General features: G+C 37.8%; 1 protein-coding gene across 1 annotated transcript in view; it reads left to right on the forward strand.

Moving 5' to 3' along the window:
- The window catches only part of ADCY2 (adenylate cyclase 2), a 211,528-nt gene that overhangs the window by 6,003 nt on the left and 185,756 nt on the right, over nucleotides 1–19,769 (forward strand). The window contains exon 2 of the mRNA XM_069853468.1: nucleotides 10,668–10,865. Within this exon, the coding sequence (XP_069709569.1) occupies nucleotides 10,668–10,865 (198 nt within the window). The remainder of the gene's footprint in view (nucleotides 1–10,667; nucleotides 10,866–19,769) is intronic.

A 19,769-nucleotide genomic window follows, 5' to 3' on the forward strand; every position in this document is an offset into this window, starting at 1 on the left:
TTTATGTCTTTGCATGATTCCAACTATAACTGAGCATACAGTTCTCATTTCAAGCCCCCTGTTAAAATGTTCCACGTGGAAATCCTCTCTCTCATTTTTTTTCTTGTGTCTAGGCACCATAATAGTACAATATATTCTTCCAGCTACAGTTGCTGGCTGTTTGGCAGCTATAGTTGCTGACTATTTGACACAGTCTTAGAATATTGTCCTTGCCAAATGTTCTTTCCAGTAGTATCTTTAGTTGTCAGAGCATGACTTCTGTAGTCAGTATTACCTCTTTAGCCAGGCCCATAAAGATTGTCTGAAACAGGAATTGCCTAGCTTTGTGTCTGGTTTCATTCCTTGGTACTACATTAGTCTGGGCCCTTTCTTGTTTCATTTGCTAATGACACTCCAAGTACATCTGTGGTTGACTTTAATGCTGCTAAGAGCCTGTCTCATTTGCCAGTCCCTAACAAGCCTGGAAACACAGAGCCATCCAGATAATGAGGTGCTGGTGGCACTCTGCATAACTCTGTTTCATCCTTCATCTTGAATAACCCGAACACAGAATAAGAACTGGATAAAACCATAGGTATGGCTATGTTGGACAAATACTTAGCCTTGAAATGTAATGTTAATAAATTAAAGTTTTGTGCATACCATAGCACTGAAAAGCTTATTTAATGTCACAAATTGTGATTCAAAACAGTGGACTGACAACTCTTAATCATTATTGAAGCTGACAAAAATGACAAATTACATACCGACCAGAGCTGTTGTTTACTGAGATGCAATGGGAGTAAGACAGATGATGGATTGGGCTACTACTGTCTGCTGTCTTTATCAGCATCAAGCCAGGTATGTGGATTCACAAATCAGGTATTGGCGACTTCATAGTGGATCTACCATGAACCTGTGGATACCTGATGGCTTATCTTGCTTAAAATTTTTTAAATTGGTTTTAATTTCCTTGTTGTGGATAAAAAAAAAAAAAGAAAAAAAGTGACACTTTTTTTTTTAAAGTGACCTTAAAACTCCCATAAAAATGGTGAATAGGTTTCTCTGACTGAGCTTCCAATAGGTCTCCCATATTAAGGACATTAACCAGACGTCACAGTCCCTACGTTGAATAAGAAATTTAATATGAAAATATGGAATAGGAGTATTCATGAATAAGAAAACTTCTATGAATGAAACACTATGAATAAGAGAACTTCTCCTTATTATAGTGGTAGCAGTCACTGGAATTTTCCAGACTGCACTCTGTGTGATGCCAAGATGAAGGTGGCACAGACATTTTACACAGACAGAAGTGATCTGCAAATCTCTTGGGTGGTTGGGTGTGCAAACATCATGGGAACAAAGTGCAGCTGAGCACCCATCATCCTGTGCTTACATTCCCAGTCATAGCCAAGCTGTGATTCCAAACAAGCTAAGTGCTGCCATAGTGGCTTCTTTGTATTTCAGAAAGAACTGAATCACCTCAAGTCTTATAATGATGTGGTGATAAAACTTCTGGTTTGGGGAATCTTGTCTCCAAAATAAGAGAATTAGCACAATTCTGCCCCTTTTCCCTGCTTTCTCTTTTTTCCTTTGAGCATCACTCCTGATCCTTTTGAAAAAAAAAAACCAACCAAACAAAAAAAACCCAGCTCCACACATTTTCTTCTCCAAATCCTTTATTTTTATATCTTGAATAAGCAACCTACGGACACAAAACCTTATTCAGATGGTGTTGAAAATTCAAGGGACCATCTGTGCAGAAGAGCGTGAGTCTGTCTCTACACCTAGCCACCCAGTTGTCTGTTTTTCTAACCTATATAGAAACATTTTCTTTATCTCTTTTCTCTAAACAAAGCTCTAGTTCTTAGTGATGCCTACATGATATAAAAGTCCCTTAGTGTTCCCGATGAGATAAGGCTCCAGGCTTGTGTCTGGGAGAAGCAGACAAAGTGGGACTTGTCACCACTGGCCTCTCAGCTTTACCCTCAGGTCTGTTGTCTCAGCATCCACTTCTTTCATCATTCATGGTTATAATTTTGAAGTTTCTCTAACCTGGCAGATGTGTTCCAGAGTGCAGGACCAGTGGCTTCTGGTTGCATGCTCAGATTGTGCTCCAGAGGGCAGCTGGGATATGATGTGCTGTGGTCTGGATGTGTTTCCCTTATAGCTTCAGGTGCAACCAGTCTGGTGTTTGATCACTAGATAGTCCCACGAGATCCAGTGCAGATTGACGGCTTTTCAGAGCCACTTGCTTTGGTTTGCAACAGCAGTTAGAACTTGCTTTTTCCACTTGACGCCTGAGGCAGCTGAACTGTGTGCTATGGGACCTCTTAAAGACGGTGCCATGGTATGCACAGTGGACCTGCCCTCTGACTGGATAAGTGGGGTTGCTGTCTTTCCATTCCAGGTAGAATTTCCCTATGTATGTCTCAAATTTACCACTACTTTGGTCATCTCTGCAGGAAAATCCTGGGAAGTCTAGATTCCCCCAGCTCCTTTTCCAGCAAAACTGAATTCAGGCTGAAAATTCAGACGCTTTATTTCTCCTGAGAGATGTGTTAGGAAAAGAGATGCTCTTTCAATTTGTCTAAGCACCTGCTTGCTAGTGGTCCCATTCTAGAAGAATAATAGAAGCATTTTCAGGTTGAAAAAGACCTTGAAGATCATTGAGTCCAACTGTTATCTGCCAAGTCCCTAAATCTTATCTACCCTACCACTCTCCACCATGTCCCTAAATGCCACAACTGCATGTTTAAATACCTCCAGGGATGGTGACTCCACCACTTCCCTGGGCAGCCTGTTACAGTGCTTGATAATCCTTTTGGTGAAGAAGTTTTTCCCAATATTCCGACTAATCCTCCCATGGCGCAACTGGAGGCCATTTCCAGTAGTCTGAGTACAGTCTACTGGTCAAGACCCAGGAGGTGTTAGGTTGTCCAGGCCAGTAGCTGGTCCTGTAATCCCTACTGGTACTCAGCTAGCTTGTGCCAGAAAGTGGCCATAGGCAGTCACTTTGGTCTGTTTTCTGCCCCAGGGAGCTCAGAAAATTTCCAAACCTGACTGGTAGGTGGGTAGGTGGTGCGATTTTAGACACTTTTTCAAGCGATGTGACATTTGTTTAACAGTAAAAGCAATTCAACAGATTGGTTTTGGCTTCTTCGATTTTCAATACTTTCTTACTTGTGCCCTAATGAAATGGGATAACACTACTGGTTAAATAAGCCCTCGGCTAACACTAAATAGAAATACCTGGATTTGCAGGATCTCTTTTGCTGTGTCTCCTACAAATGTGTCTGAAATTTTGCTCCTTTATAGAGCTGCTCTTTGACACAGTTGTATTTCAAACATAAGTTAACATGTTGGTTACCTTTATTTGAAGTCACTATAGAATCATTTATTTGATCATTATAGAAGTAATACTCATTGCACAACATGAGTCTGATCCCAGAGTCAAAAATGAAGTAAAAAAATCTCTTTGGTTTGAAGTCAGTTGAACTGAGAGACCTATGAGAGTGTGGAAAGTTTCCTTAGGGGAGTAAACTTTAAGAACCATTTCTGCAATAATAATAACAACTGTGTTTAGTAAGTAATTTCATAACTGTAGGATAAAATTGAAAAGTAATTACAGGATGGTGGCAGTGACTTTTCAATATTAAAACTATTTTTCACGTTACCTCATTATGCCTATATGTTAAATCTATTAAATATTATTGCAAAATGCATTTTTGAAGGACCCAGTAGAGAAAGAATGCTAAACTTACCTTAGAAAGCCTAGGCTTACCTTTTTCTTCATTAAAAAGACCTCTAAAACAAGCATTGTCTCCTCATTTGGTGAAACTCATATGCTTCCTGGTTCGAATTTTGTGATCCTTACTCTTAAGCAAGTTCCATCTTGACATTTTTTCTTGATTACAGTCAGATTCTCAAGTTACTATGTCAGGATTAAAGTGGTGAGGGAAAGCTACCTTTTAGCTTTGATTTCAAAGTGACAGCAAAAATATTTAACCGTCAGTATTAAATAGTTCAAAGAATTGAATGAGTACTTTGGTATTTCTGGCTTCCACAGGTTTATATGGATATAAGGAAGGCCGTAATTTCACTTTTAATATGTGTTACAGTGCTATTAATCTCAAAAACATATCTTGGAGTCCTATGAACTAATGTATTATCGATGATGTTTAGCTGATGGAGCTCTTTCAATAACGACATATTTTGAATATATTTAACTGCAGTGCATACATTTTTCATAAATGTTTTACTCAATCCATCTTCATATACCCACATTTTGGGCTGTTGTATTTATTGGAGAGTTTCTTTAAGATTATTTTGATAGTAAGATGAGGAAGGATTTTGAGAACATCTGCAAACCAAGGTAAACTTATTTATTAAGCCACATTTGGAGAGGAATTGAGAATCAATACATGTAGAATAAAGCTTGCAAGAAGGTTAAGTTAATCACTACATTTACAATAAACTAAATTAAATGAGAAGGTGCTAATTAGCTCTATAGCAAGGAATAGTTCATTTCATCAAAGTACAAACCTTTGCTCACTTTGCGGCATATTGTCTCAGTCTTCTTCTGAAGGGGACACTTCAGGGAGCAGAATGTAATTAACTGTCATTGCTCTCTGGGACATGGTTTATCTTCTGTGGCTGCCAGCTACTGTCATTGGGTAGGACAATGCTGTAAGTGCACCAGCTGAGTGTTGCAGCCACTAGTTTGACCATCTTGATTTTCATTGGCTGTTAAAATGTCTTACAGTAGAGGTACTTTTGGTAATTGCCAGCCTGAGAGAAGACTGAGATGATGCTGGATAACCAGCAGGCATGACAGTCCTGCTCATGTTCCTTGACCCCCTGTAGGCCTCTAAAGCCCAGCTTATTAAATAAATGGTTGTACGCTCTGGTAGATTTTATATGACGTGGTTAACAAGATGAGAGAATACAAATCGATGGAAAACAAATCAAGAGAGAGAAAACTGCCAATGTGGCAAGTGAGGATGTATAAAGAAACAGGAAAAGCTGCTCAACATTCAGATTGGGTGCATGGGGTTTGCACGGGGCATGTTTATCTAAATAAAATACACAAGCACACCCATCCTGGTTGTGCTATTTATGTTTTTGGCAGGGATAGGTGTCTGTGTCTATCCCATGGAATACGATACTGTAGGAATGATCACAGGCTCATGGGGTTCCCTGCCTATGCATTTGCATCTTGGCAGATTAAGTGGAGGTTGTTTCCTGTTGGTCTGAGATGGACATGAGCTTTAAAAATGAAAAGAGCTGTATCAAAGGACAGTTGTGCTCACTCCATGCCGAGATGAGAAAACTTAGAAACAAACATTACTCCACCAGTATCTAGCCACTGGGTTTCTAGTCCTTTTGTATTCATTTGGAAGTGCTGGTGGTGGTAGGACTAGAATTGTTTACAGTGTTCATCGTGCATTGAGCTGGCCTCACGATGTTCTCTCGTGTTCTTTCTTTTCCTATGTTCTGCATTTTCGCTTGTTTCTTGACTGATAGTGACCACCATAGTGATTTTTCCATGGGCCTACCCAAATATCTCAATTTCTAAGAGTTAATAGTCAACCAAGAGCCTATTGTCACATCTATTGAATTAGATTTTTTTTTTTTGTCTGAGCTGTGTCACTTCTCCACTAAAATTCATGTGGCATTTTCTTACTCAGTAGCGATTGTCATGAGATACTTTTGTAATTCTTCATAATTGGCCCTCGTCTTTGTCAAAATGCTATTCTCTCCATTTCCCAAGTTGTTTATGGATATGCTGAACAACACGTACCCCAGGATTCTTGAGGAGTTTGTGGGAACTTCGGAACTTATGTTTTTAACAATTTTTCCCAGGACAGGTATTAGACTTAATCTTTGAGAGAGGGTCCAGGGGGGACTGGCATCACATCATATTCCTGTCTTCAGATACTGGGGCACTTTTGGGCGGAGGTTATGTGCACCTATAGTTTTAGCTCTTTCTTCTTTGAGTCCCATCGACCCTTTCTGGTGAACCCTATCTGCTTGTGGTGATTCTTTTCACATTTTGACTTCCTGCTTTTGTCTGTAATGTTTTATACTGCTACTTCAATTAAGCCAGACCTTCTGATGTGTTCCCTCGGTACAGAATATTCTGGAATGACAAGTACCCCATGCTGAACACAAATACAAAAAATAACCCAACTCTTTTTGCTACAGTTTGCTTTTCTTTAACTATTCTTTTTAGGAACCACATGATCCATTTGCTTCTAAGTTCTTGAGCAGGCTATCTCCTGATTAAGTTTAAAAAAGAATTTATTCCTTTTTTTATACTCTTAGAAGTGATTCCTCAAACTGTTTTCTTGGCTTGCATTATTGAGTCTTTATACTAATTCTGATAAATTCTGTAATCTTTTTATTATCCTTTCAGTTTTGGGGTTTTTTTAGATAGTTTTTAGAAGCTTCTCTGCTTGGCTGTTCAGGCATTCTAGTCATGGTTTGGTCTTTCTGAAATAATTTTTTGGGAACTGATTAGCTTTTGGATTGTGCCTTTGATTTTATATTGTCTTCTGGCCACCTACAAAGATTTTTATCTGTAAGCTTCTAGCTCCCCCTTTCAATTTTAGTGTTTGGGTTATGTTTTTCATTTGTTAGCTTAACAAGCTCTGTCATTGTTATAAACCACCTCCTCAACTATAAGATGTTATAAACCATGCTCTTTTCATTTCTTGAGATCAGATTGTTTTCTCTTTCTTTATATTGGTGTTAGTTGAGAGGTTTTGTGGGGTTTTTTTGTTTTTTTGTTCTTGTTTGTATGGCTGGTTGGTTTTCCAGCTGTGCAGCAGATACAGACAGTGGTCTTAGCTTCTGTCTAATGTTGCCATCCTTAGCCAGTCTGGCTGGGAGTCACTGAAGTATCCTTTGACCTGTTGAGTATTCTTCTTTGACAGTCTTTCTTATCTCAGTGTTTCATAGTCTCAAATAATTTCTGTCCTAGTTGGATGAACAGTCCTCTAGGTAATTTATTTTGATAACCCTTTGCTCTTCAGTCTAGTTTTTTGATGTGTATGGATTTTATGCTATTTGTTGATTCTTCTGTCTTGTTAATACAAACCTTTCTTCAATCCCTGAGTTTCTGTCCTTTCTGATTTTGCATTATTCTTCTGGTGGTCTTTTTCCCACCATGCTTTCACTAAGATTGTTGTGTAAATAATGTTTTAACATCAGGCATTTTAGTTCTTCTACCTAGCTTCTTAGGCTTTTACTGTTTATATAGAACACTGTGTGCTTTCACGTGGGTGTTTTATTTCTCTGCAAAATTTTTTAAAAAAGACAGTCTGTCTGTTCTGGCTTTCTGTTTGCCACTTTCTTCCTGCTTGACTTTAATCAGCTTCTGTCCTTGCTCTTAGATGAGAATTACAGATCTCCATGACATTACTGCTTCTCTTAAACCACGTACTATGTTGCTATAACCTCTTCAGTTCTAATGTTTTCCTATGACTTTTGCAGTGCCAGCAAAATCATTCTTTCTTGTTTTAGATAAAACTCAGCTACCTTCTCGAAGTTTCCTCCCTGTTCCCAGAGTTTCCTTGTTTCTTTTAATTCCCTTTTTAATACATTTTCTTAGCTGCTCATTGAATCTTTGCTTGTCAACTGGTTTTGTTTGGAAGTGGTTTTGGGAATGCTACAATAGTTCTCTCCTTCACTAGCAACCAATGCTTTGCCTCCGGAAGTTTTCTCTTAAACTTCCTTATGTTACAGTTATTTGCACAGCAGCTATGGCCTTTGACTCTTCCTCAGCACCTCCAAGAATATTTTCCAAAACCTTTGTGATGTCTGATATTTTGGAATTAAGCAGAGAAGTCTGTGATCTCTGGTGATCTGTGATCTCAAAGTTTGTGATTTCAGACTTTGTGTTCTTGATAATCATTGCTACTGAGGCAGGTGAGGTTCACTCATAGCTATCAGGCAAACTTGAAAAAAAAATCTGTATGTGATTGTTTTCTACTAAGTAAGTGACAAGATGAACAACATCTATATGTATTTTGACTCACTACAAAGAATCTGCTTGCTAAAAGTGCTTGGTGCTGCGGTCAAGCGCATAGGTAGTCAGGAGGGTGTTCACAATGCCTACGTGTTTGGTCTGTGCATTATCATTATTAGTGCTTGTGTACTAACTAGGACAGAGCCTGAAAAGTCAAAGAGCAGTTCCTCTTAATTTCTGCAGTATTATTATACTGTTGGAAAATGCCATGTTTCTCATGTGGGGTGAGTTTGCAATGCGCATTGTTCCTGACTTTCAAGTTTGAGGAAATGCTCCAGATGACCAGAATGTCATCAAAAGAATTTGAATGAAGTCTTGCTGCTCCAATGATGTTCCCATGTACTAATAAATATAAAATGGTCTAGAATATGTTCATGAGTGCAGAAATGCTTCTCGTTATATATGACATTGCACAGCAGCTTGGCAGTTGTAATGCCAGTCAGAATTACCTGATCCATGTGACAATGAAATTGCTGGACTGACTGCGGATTAGTGAGAAGTCAAATACCAGTGTGTGCTAACAGCAAATAAAGACTGCACATCAGACTCATTAACAGAAAAAACTGAATTTCTCAAGAGCACAGACATCATGAAACAAACAAATTTGAGCCTGATGGTGTTATCATTGATCTACTAAGCCAAACAGAGAATGTTACATCAGAAAGAAAAAAATCTCAGGCATGCAATTTCATAGAGTCTTAGTGAAAATGAAAAGCTTTATTGACATAGACTTCAGGACAGGTTTATTAAAAGGTACAGTTCAATTAATTTTCTGCAAGTGTCCTTGAACATGTTGCAAAAAGCTCAATAGAAGATTAAGAATAAAAAAAGGACACACAAGAAACCTTCTAACCAGGCAGCTAAGCAAGAAAAACAAGGAAAGCTTTATGTTATGAAAGATAAGTGGTGGGCATGAAAGGCAGAGGAGTTGTGGATCCAGAAAACATCATGTATTTTGGAAATAGCAACTGATCTTAAAGGCACTGTATAATCTCTGAAGTGAAGATGGACTAATAGGGATGGTATTAATGGAAAAGAAATCTGAGAATGCCAGCCAAAACTTTTCAGTCATTGTCCTAAATGATGAAGTCTTATATGAAGCTGTACAGCTACTTGGCCAGGAGCAGGGCACAGCACCTCCTAATAAAATGGAGATTTTCCAGCTGTCTAGCAGATGGCACACAGTGCAGCCAGCCGTAGCAAATTCACTAAATTCACTCTTAACCATGGGATAAGAGTCACAAGAAACTGGAAGACTTTTGCAACTTTTTGGCTTCATAGAAACCTGTTTCTTGAGGTGTTAGAAGATTGAAACACTGTCCACTTTTATAAAGAGAAGGGTGATGACACATCTATTAAAAATAGCTGTAGTTGTAATTCTTTGAAGTCCTGGAAAAGGCTTTACAGGAAAAATGGGCAATTCTTGCTGCAGAGGTAACTAAACAAATTCTTTCAGTTAGCCTGGTTAAAGGAAGTTGTTGTCCTCTTTTGGTAGAGAGGTCGCTGAGCTAGTAATCCTTGAACTCTGTCTTTTTTTTTTTAGCACTCAACATTTTAACACTGAACATTTTTAACACTCAGAAAGATGCATGAAATCATACATAGTTTTAAATTCTGAAGAGCATTTGTCACTCATTTTTAGATTTACATTTAGAAAGTGTTTCTCTGATCTCAGCAAAAAGTGATTTTAGTGGGAATTTAATGTAGTAAATGGTTCAAGTTATTTGAAAACATGCAGTATTTCAGATCCCAGCATGAGTCCTGTGTCTGCAGACTGCTGTTAAATTCCAGAAGCTAAAAAGAATATGGGAAAAAGTACTAAAAGAATGGGAGACCATGGTAAAAGATTTTGTGCTAAAAATGGTATTTTAAATGCTTGTTTGTTCATTTTTATAGAGCATTTCATCAAGCTGTATGGATTTATATAAAACAGTGAAAGGCTCTACAGCAGCTTTGCTGTTTAATTTTAAATGGAGGGCATAGCATTAGCTGGAAAAGGAAAGAACAGGATATAGAGTGAGAGAAAGTTGTGAGTTTTGGGAAGAGGAGTGAAAGTGATTCTTCAGGTTTTAGTGGTGATAACAGGATTATCACACCCTTCTGAAGAATCTAAGGGGATTGAAAAAAATTCTAGCAGTCAACTTTCTAATTTCTTCAGTAATTAAGAGGCAGCAAGGTAGAAAACACTCAGGAAGGTAGAGTTGTCAGGCCAGAGCCATATATTGCAGGCTTAGCCATTAGGTTCAGAAGTATCATGCTGATATTTTAATTCCATTACCTCTGGAGTATTTTAAATTCTGAGACCAGCAACAACTCCGAGTTACAATTTCGCTTTTCAATTTGCTCAGTTTTGCAAGCCTGGTGCTGGTGCATTATTGGAAAGTGATCTACAGTTTTCTCATTCTGCTTCAATTCATCAATTTAGTAAAAGAAGTATCATGCAGTTGTGTCCTTAATAGTTGTTTATAAAGTTAAAACTCCAAATAAACAGTTTCTTACAGGGAAAAAAATAGTATTTTGATTCATCTCACTTTTGATATTCAGCCATGTCTTTCTGAGATTGCTGTGTGTGATAAGTTTAGAGTATTTTCTTGCTGTCTGACTTTTAAGTACATTAGTTTTTAATTTCCTTTTCATTTTCCTCTGTTTCCAGGAAATTGAAGAACATGTGGCTTTTTTAATAACTGTTCCAACGGCCCTAGCAATTTTTTTGGCCATATTTATCCTTGTCTGCATAGAACCTGTATTTAAGAAGCTGCTTCGTGTGTTTTCTCTGGTGGTCTGGGTATGTCTCGTTGCCATGGGATATCTCTTTATGTGTTTTGGAGGAATCATCTGTCCCTGGGACCAGGTAAGACTGTCATTAAAATTAAGTTTACTTCATTGGATAGATTTGCAAGAATCATTCTGTGTAAAAGTATTGACATTAATTTTTGTGGGACATCTCATAAACTGGTTTTGTGACTGTCTGGATGCTGACACTCCCTGCATATATTTTATAAATACCAAAGAGATGTCCATACTTAAGATATTTGAGGGATTTTGCTTTTATATTTTTAAGCCTCTTTGCATAATAAACATTTGGTTCCAGTCACCAGCTTCTTTTTACAGTGAATATTTGATTCTAGTGACCAATTAACATGACAGAAATGTTAGTTTTGTTGAAGACCTTTAATGCTGTTTTCTACAGCTTAAAATGTTAAAGCTCAGTGTAGGCTTTCTGTGGTCTTCAAGATGTTCTCTAGCAACGTGTGAGAAAAAAGGACTGGGAGTTTCCTTACATTAATAGGGAAATAAATTAGTAGGAAAACAGTGAAGAACCCCTCAAAGCTTTTGATTTTTTTAATAATGACAAAGCAAAAAAATAATTGCATTTTAATAGCACTACTTTTGAAATGTCAATAAGTGATGTGCAATATTCAGTGCTGCTCCTGATCAGTTCTTTTGTGTTCTGCCATATCCTTTTCCTTTTCCTGAACCTCTCTACATGGGAATACTCTTGATATAATAATTGCAAAAACCTTCAAAGGATGGAAAAGAGCTTTAAAATATATAAATATATCTTCTGAAAGTTTCATGCTGATTCCATGAGCTTGTTATAACCTTTAAATGATACTGCTGTATCTGGGGTGCCTTCTAGGTCTTTGAGATAAACTTGAAACAAATTCTCTGACTAGTTCTTCAGATCTTGCGAAGACTTATGCAAATAGTGAACTTTAAGTATGCAAGTAGTTCCTTTAAAATCCGTAATTCAAATGATTTAAATTACTACTGTGTGATAGTAATATTGGTGTTTGAGCCCTTACCTTGGTGGGACTTTTGTATTCTCATTTTCTTGGAAGGTTTAGGGATTAATTATGAAGCCACCTTCCTGCTTCTTTTTTTTTTAAGTATTTGAACCTACCGAACTAGGCCAGCTTGCATGTAATAAAAGGCGAGTGAGAACATGGAATATTTTCTTCTAGATACGGATTTCACCATGGGAGTCCCTATATCTTTGTGATATCAAGTCTAGATAATTCACATGGTTTTACTTTATTGATTTATTTATTTTCGTTGCCTGTTGTAGGATATCATGCTAGAATACTTAAGGCTTTCAAGCTTAGATGCAGATATTTAATTAGGGATATTATTTGTTCATTGCAAATTCAACTGAGTTTAATTTTATTTGAAAGACATGGTAATGATTTTCAAAAGCATGTGGCTAAAAGATCTAAGAGGGATGTTGATGTCTTGGTCCCAGGGTTGTATTTAGCTTGTGAAGCTGGTTTGTCCTGCCTTGCTTTCCTCTTCGGATGATGTAGGTCTTCCCACAGCACGCGATGGACAGTGCTGGCCGTGTGAGCCCGGAAAGGCTCCAGGGAAAGGGATTGTCTTCACAAAGGTTGCCAAGACACAAGTCCTCTGATGTTTCAGTCTGCTCCTTACTTTGTATGCAAGTGTTGCTTGGAGAAGAGGATATTTGGGAGCGAGCTGCATTGATTGCTGTGTCCGTAGCAGCCAGCTCCCGGCAGCTGCCTTACCTGGCACTGAGCAAGCTGCAGCCCAGAGCAGGCAGGGCTTTTCCAGAAAACTGTGCAGGCATTTTCAGCACCCAGAGGGAGAGGGGCTATGCCAGGGTGGCCCCTGGCCACTGTTAGGAGTCAGAGGTCATACGGCTTCCTCCAGTGGGACACTTTGCTTTCCCAAAATGTCATTTAATTTTTGCTGTTGAATAGCAGCACTGTTTTGGTGATCACTTTTGTAGGAATACTTCTGCCTACTGTTAGTTAAGAGTAAACTATGGAAATATGGGAGTTTTTCTGGGAATTCGACACATTGCACAATAGACTAATTGCAGGTTTGGTGTTTTTGAACATTTGTAAAGCCATGAGCTGTAAAAAAACTGCCATGAATTCCTGTGATGCTGGTGTTTTGATTGTTCTGCTTCAAGAATATGTAGGTCAATAATTGGTGTTCTCTCCTATAATTATACATGAAAGTATATCTGAAAAAATCCTTCCTCAGTGATCACTGACATTTTCTTTTCTGAAGCTTTATGTTTTGTGAATTTTAAAAACATTTTGCTTGGCCTGTGGGGGTGTTTTTGGTGTTCCTTTATCCTTTTTATGAAAGAAAAGAAATTATGATGTAAAATTTAAATTAGTTCCGTTTCAAATATGTCTTTCTCAACATAGCTAATTAGAAAGTTCTTAAAACACAAATAAACAAAAGCCAGTTCATATGCAGTTATTTTTAAGCAAGTCCTTTATTTTAAAACAAGTGCTTTATTTTAATTTCCTTCAAATTACAGCCTAACTTTTGTTCTGGTCCAGTAGGGTTTAAAAATAATCTTTTCATCATATCTTTCATGCCTTCTGAATCCTAAGGCTGTTAAAAATATGGCATTTCTTAATTGTACTAGCAACTACTGAATGATAAGTTTTCTGCCTACCATAGTTTATAGAAAGAACGTGTTATTCTCTCATTTGTGTACAAGCCTTCTTGCTTTAAAAGACAACTGCGCATCCTTTACATTTTGGCTTAATGATTTTAATGTTCCTTTTGGCTCTTTGCAACTGCTAAATGCAGGTTTTTTTCTGTTATCTGAAGTAACATTAGGTGTGAGCTTTTGCAGCATTTGTTTAGAATAAAAATGCCACTTACGAGAGACTATTCTGGTTATGAACTCAATATATATTTAATGCAGAACAGTTCCTCCTGGGCCTGCAGGCGCATAGCTCAAATAACTTTCACGAACAGTAGAAGGCTGGGAATGAAGTGGCTGGTCAGGGTCATTGTTTTGCTGTTAGAAACCTGTGGGCTGATGTGAAATAAGTGCAAATTGTAATTGGTTTCAGCTACCTTTTTACCATCCCTGCGGACTGCTTTTATCTATCTGCATTTCCTTGTCTCTTGCTCGGCTGCAACTACAGCTTTGGCGAGCAAGCTATTATCAGGGAGGTGTCTGGCCACTGTTTGAAGGTGGAAGGCAGCAGTTCTAGATGGTTACTCCGTTCCTTGGGCTGGTCTTCAAGCCCCATGCTGGCTCTGTAATTGCCTGCTGAGCCTGATCCAAAGACTGTAATTGGCTGCGTGGGCATAATCACAAACAATTCTGCAAGAGGAGCCAGGATATTTGCACTATCAACTCTACCAAATAACTTACATCTTAGGTTTGTCCAAGCACCCTTATCCCTCTATGTGGAGGATGAAGAGAAGCAAGTACGGTGAGATGGAGGGCATGGCGAGCGCATTAGTGAGACAGTGGGTGGCTTTACATGAAAAAAGTTAAGACAGCGATGGCAGATGTGTTGGATGCCTGACAAGCTTCTTTTAAGAGATGTGGCAACTCTCTCTTATTGGTGTCAGCCCAAGTTTCTATCAGTGCCAAATTTGGCAGTGGAGGCCCTGGTTTTCTGTGGTGGCCCAGGGAGCTTGGATGCTTTTGATAGGACCTACATGTATGACACCATGTAACAGCCCAAGCAGGAGGCTTGTGTTGGCAGGCTCTGAGAGGGCAGTTGCTTGCTAGCAGTTCTTTCCAAATCTAAGGTGTGAGCAATAATGCATGGAGATGGTTTCAATGAGGAAAGACTCAAGAATGATGCTTAGAAAGGTCTGTGTGGAAATTTGTGGGTGGATAATGTGTTTGGTGGAAGGCCAGTAATGCAGGGCAGGCAGGCTGAGGAAGTAGTGCTGGTGGAAAAAGATGATTTATTGATTTTGTCGTGTTAGGAATTTTCCCTACTACAGAAAGGAGCACTTTTCCTTATAAACGGTAAATCCAGTACTTATCTGTAGAGTTACATGTCAGGGAATAAATTTAAATTAGTTTCCTCTTGTTTCGCTGACAGTGTAGTTATTGTACAATAGTCACCTTTCCATGTCATCCTCTGACATGTCTAATACTTCCTCAGCCTTCTGTACAGGGTGTATGTAAATATGTCATAGTGCATTGATATCAATGGGTAAAATGAGCTCTTAAAGCATACAGTGCATGATATAAAAAAGAGAGTAATTATCCAGCATTATACTAGTCTAATGAATTCTATCATTACTGGATTTTGGTATTCAATTCTACTTAATTATAAATACGTTTGCGCAGCCCAGGCACCAGATGTGTTCCTCCTTTTCTATATTCACTTACAGCATAAAAATTATTTCAAGCAGGATTTGACACTTCTGGTTTCTGAAAAAGATTATACACAGAGTGATGTGTTTAGAATATCTGTTTGGCTATTTGAGCCTAAATGCTACTTTTTGAGCTGAATATAAAGCAATTTTTTGTGGTTTATTTTAATATGTTAGTATGGAATGGTTCAATTTGGGCCTTGGAGCAGTTGTAGTTTATGAAATGTGGGCAACATTTTCTGTATTAGTATTTTTAATTCTCATTTTTTAAATACTGTCTTGGCACCTGAGGATATCAGTATATTGTGTGCTGAGGGGTGAGGACCTGCACAGAGTTTCTACAGTTATGGTAATTAGCTGCTGTGTTAGGCAGTGGGGTGAACCAATGGGTTTGCAGAAAGGAAAGAATTCTCTTTGTACAGAATTATATCGGGTCCCATTTACACACCTGGCTTGCGACCTGCCTTATATAAAGTCGTACCTGATGAAAATTATTAATAACATGTTGTGTGGTTAAGCAGTGCAGAATAAAAGGGAGTTAACCATTTGGGAAGGAGAGCAGGGCAGGTGTCAGTCAAGTCCCTGCAGCACAGGAAAGCTACAATGAGTTGCTGTCAGCTGTACCACTGGCTCAGGATCTGGAATGCGGGGGAGACTTGGCATTTTTTGAAATTCAGGATTAATAGACTACCAAGCGTGAGTTTCCTAAGCAAGGAACTAAATCTTGTAGGAGCATGGATCAGTAACTTATAGGTGAATATTCACTTGAAAAAGGACATAAGGAAAACCAGGAAGCTTATATGAAAGAGGAAGATACTGCCCAGCAGATGATATTGTGCTTTACGAGCGGGTATGATGGAAAAGGAAAAAATCCACAAGTGTAAGCTACATTTGAAGTTATATACAAGGAAGGAGAAGAACAGATGATTTTTATCTTAATATTATTTTTTTTGTAGATATAGGAAGTCACAGGCTTAATAGCAAGACATTTAACTGTGTTTATCAAGTCTGGTGTGGCTATATCTATATAGAAGATATGAGAAAGCTGAGCTATTAGAGATTTGCCAGTTAGTCATTAAAATCAGTAATATAGCAGGTTAATAGAGTAAAATAGTGTGTGGAGCCTTGGAACACCCTTTTAGCACTAATGTGCTATTGTTAACCTTTGGTATGTCATGGCAGTGCATTGTGACAGCTGTTAATGAAAAGAAACATTTTTTTTTTAAACGGAGAAAGCAGTTTTGTAAATAAAATATCTGTTTTAGTGCCAAGTGAAGACTAGAAGCACTGCTAGAGGATGTAAGCATTATTAAAGTAACTGTACATATAGGTGAGGGGATGCGGAAGCTGGTGTGACTTCAGAGAGCATCAGAAGGGAGGAAGATTGCTGGCTGAATTTGTCAGGAACCTCTCTGGGCAATGTTTGCCTTTATTAGTGTTTTTTACTAATGATGGGGTGACAGAATGTCACCACTATAATGAAACTTGTTGATGACCCAGTTAAAAGATTCCTAATACAGCAAAAGATGAGAATATTATGGGGAATAAAATCTGACCTTGAAGACTGCAGTAACAGCAACTAAATGAGGTTTAATAATGTGAGGTGCCTGCATTTGGAAACTAACAGCAGAAATTTCAGCTATAGGCCAAGAGTTCATCAGCAGAAAATCAACAAGGATAAGCAGAATAAAGACAAGAAGCATTAGTTGGTCACTAGGTGATTAGCATCTGCACCAGAAAAGACTCAGTTAGGATGGCAAAGTATCTAGCTAAGAATGAAACCTCACTTGGATCATTATGTACATTTCTAGTAACCTGCATTCAAAAAGATAAAGTGGAACTGGAACAAATGCAGAGAGCACTAAGCAAGATCACCAGGAGAAAGGAAGGTTTTTTGGCAGGAATTGGGAAGAGTTTGATTTGGATGTAGATTAGTGGAGAACACTGAAGAGTGATGTGACTGCCATCTACAGATAATCTGTGGTTGCGAACATCAGATTTAAGGAGAAACTACAGAGGATAAGGGATTATTGACACACAAACAACAACAACAACAACAAAAAAGAAAAAAGAAGAATCAGCCAGCCATTAATGAAATTTACACTGGAAAGTAGAATAAATCCCTTAACCGCTAGAGCACTGGGTTTATGGAGTGGCTAATATCCTCAGGATAATAAGGATCAAAATAGTGACTTGATTTTACAGTGGAACGCTGACCTCAATTGAGGGTCATTCAGTCTCTTTGATAGCAAGGACATGGACTTCACTGATCCAGGAGCATCCTTTTGGTTCTTTATTGTTACGTACTACCTACATCTGGGGACTACTGAGCTAGTTTAAATGACAATTTACTTTGACATGTGCCTGACTGAACAGATGAATTTTCTGAGTTATAAAAGTTCACTGCATTTTGCTATTGAAATCATAGAATCATAGAATGTTTTGAGTCAGAAGGGACCTTAAAGATCATGTAGGTCCACCCCCACTGCCATGATCAGGGACACCTTCCACTAGACCAGGCTGCTCAAAGCCTCATCCCACCTGGTCTTGAACACCTCCAGGGATGGGACATCCTGTCTTTTATCCTTCCAGTGTTCTGGAGTAGTAGTCTCAAAAATCACATCAGGGAATAATAATCTTGCTATATTTCTGATCTCTCAGGCATTTGTTACAAGGCTTATGAGAGAAGTTTAATGTAATGTAAAGTAGAAGAGACTAAATGTGTCCTTCATCTTTATCAGAAGAACCTGATGTAACCTTTGTTTCCCCTGCTAATTTATTTTTCTTTATTCCATTCCCTGTTGTGATTTTTCCATCTTGGAGCATACAATTAAGTACAAAGGCTGGGCTGATTGTAGATTCATCAAGATTATTGCATAGTTTTTGTGCAATGTGATATTTGATGTGCAAGTTGTAAATGAATTTTGCTAGAGGAAGCATTAAGGTAAGTTTTTTTTCTCTGATAGGAAATAACACTTGTCGATAAGTATATTAATTTTTCTGAGAGCACTGAACCTAAGCAATACTTACTTAAAATATCATCATATTGTTTGCATGTTAGTAAGGTAAAAAGACCAGATGATAAATAAATTCATGAGGTTTCTTATGTGCTTAATAACTGATTTTACATAAGTAAATAAACATTTAAAAAATTTCATAGCACATATTAGTTAACAATTAATTGCATGATGGAGCTACCAGAGAACCACTAAAGAAGCTATCCAGAATTTCTTGTTAGCAAGTATAATTTAGGGTAGCCATGCAAGTCGTTAACTGTCATTGGAATTGTTTTCCACAAGGAAATGTGATGGCTTGTCTGACTTCCAGGAGTGAAGGTTTTGGCTTGATACTGCATAAGTTTGGTCTAGGCTCTATGACTTTGCTTAACCACCTGATATGAAAAAGCTTTCACCTATACACGGTCATTGGATATGCTATTCTACATTTTTATTTCTGTGATTAGATAACGAAGCAATGTATCACCATAGATCCTGACCTTTGTTTTTTTATCACCATCTGTTTCAGATCTGTTTCTGTTTGCAGGTTTGTAGTGATGCAATAATTCAGTTAGTGAGCTGCTACACAAATTAAAAATAAAATAGATGCTGAAAATCTTTCCTATAAGCTGCATAAGAAGACTTCAGTTTACTTGCTTGAGGATGTTTGCTCTTTCTGTAGCTATTATGAAGTTGTAGGCACAACTGTGGTGCTAAATGAATGAATCTTAATATCTGTATTGTCAGGAGATCATTTTGCTTTTAGTCTAGGGAGCAGGTAACAGGATTTCCCCCATGTGCTTGCAGTTTCTGATATGCTGGCTTTGAAATACCTTTCAGTTTCTCTTGCCAGTATACAAATGTATAAGGCTATGCAGATATTAGGAAACATTGCTTACACTGAATTAATATTTGAAAGAAAACAATATGGTCAGCTCATTACAAATTTGTTGACAAGCCAGGTACTAAGCATACTTTCCATCCTGGTAGCTCCTTGAATAAGGATGAGCAGGTTCAGTAATGAAATGGAAATAAAATATATGAGAGAAGTGTTATCTCCTAAATTAATTAGTCACAAATATTTGTATTATAGTGTTCTAGCATATCTGATTGTTAAAATTAAAAAACTTGATCTTAGACCAGAATTTAAATCAATTTTGTGACGTTAGCCTGTTTGAATTCTGATAGATGTCAGAAAAAGGTTTTGTAGGACAGGAGACATCTTAAATTTTTTGGTAGCATTTACAACTGATTCATCAGTGTGGTTGAACCTGTACTTTTCAGGGCATTATCTTTGCCTAAGTTGGAAAACCTGAATATCTTCTTAAATGTTATGATTTCTGAAACATTTGCCTGATTTGCAAATATCTTTGTTTTGCAAATATCTTTGTTTTGCAAGAATCATATATGAGATGGCAAGTGGACTGGTGACTTGGCAGTAACTACAGTCTCCCTGTCTCATGTCTTCATGTGGCATTGTGAAGTAAATTGCATTTTGTAATCTGCAGAGTCTCTTTCTACATTAGTGGTTTATAGATTTCTTTCTGGTTGTAATATCTCAGTTTGAGATTGCTTTTGTAATATTTTTTATTTGAATATTTCTGCTTATTTGGGGAGTTCCACTGTTCCTTTTTTGGCTCTTCCTT

Source organism: Phaenicophaeus curvirostris, chromosome 3 (genome assembly GCF_032191515.1).
Source record: "Phaenicophaeus curvirostris isolate KB17595 chromosome 3, BPBGC_Pcur_1.0, whole genome shotgun sequence".
NCBI classification, from domain to species: domain Eukaryota; kingdom Metazoa; phylum Chordata; class Aves; order Cuculiformes; family Cuculidae; genus Phaenicophaeus; species Phaenicophaeus curvirostris.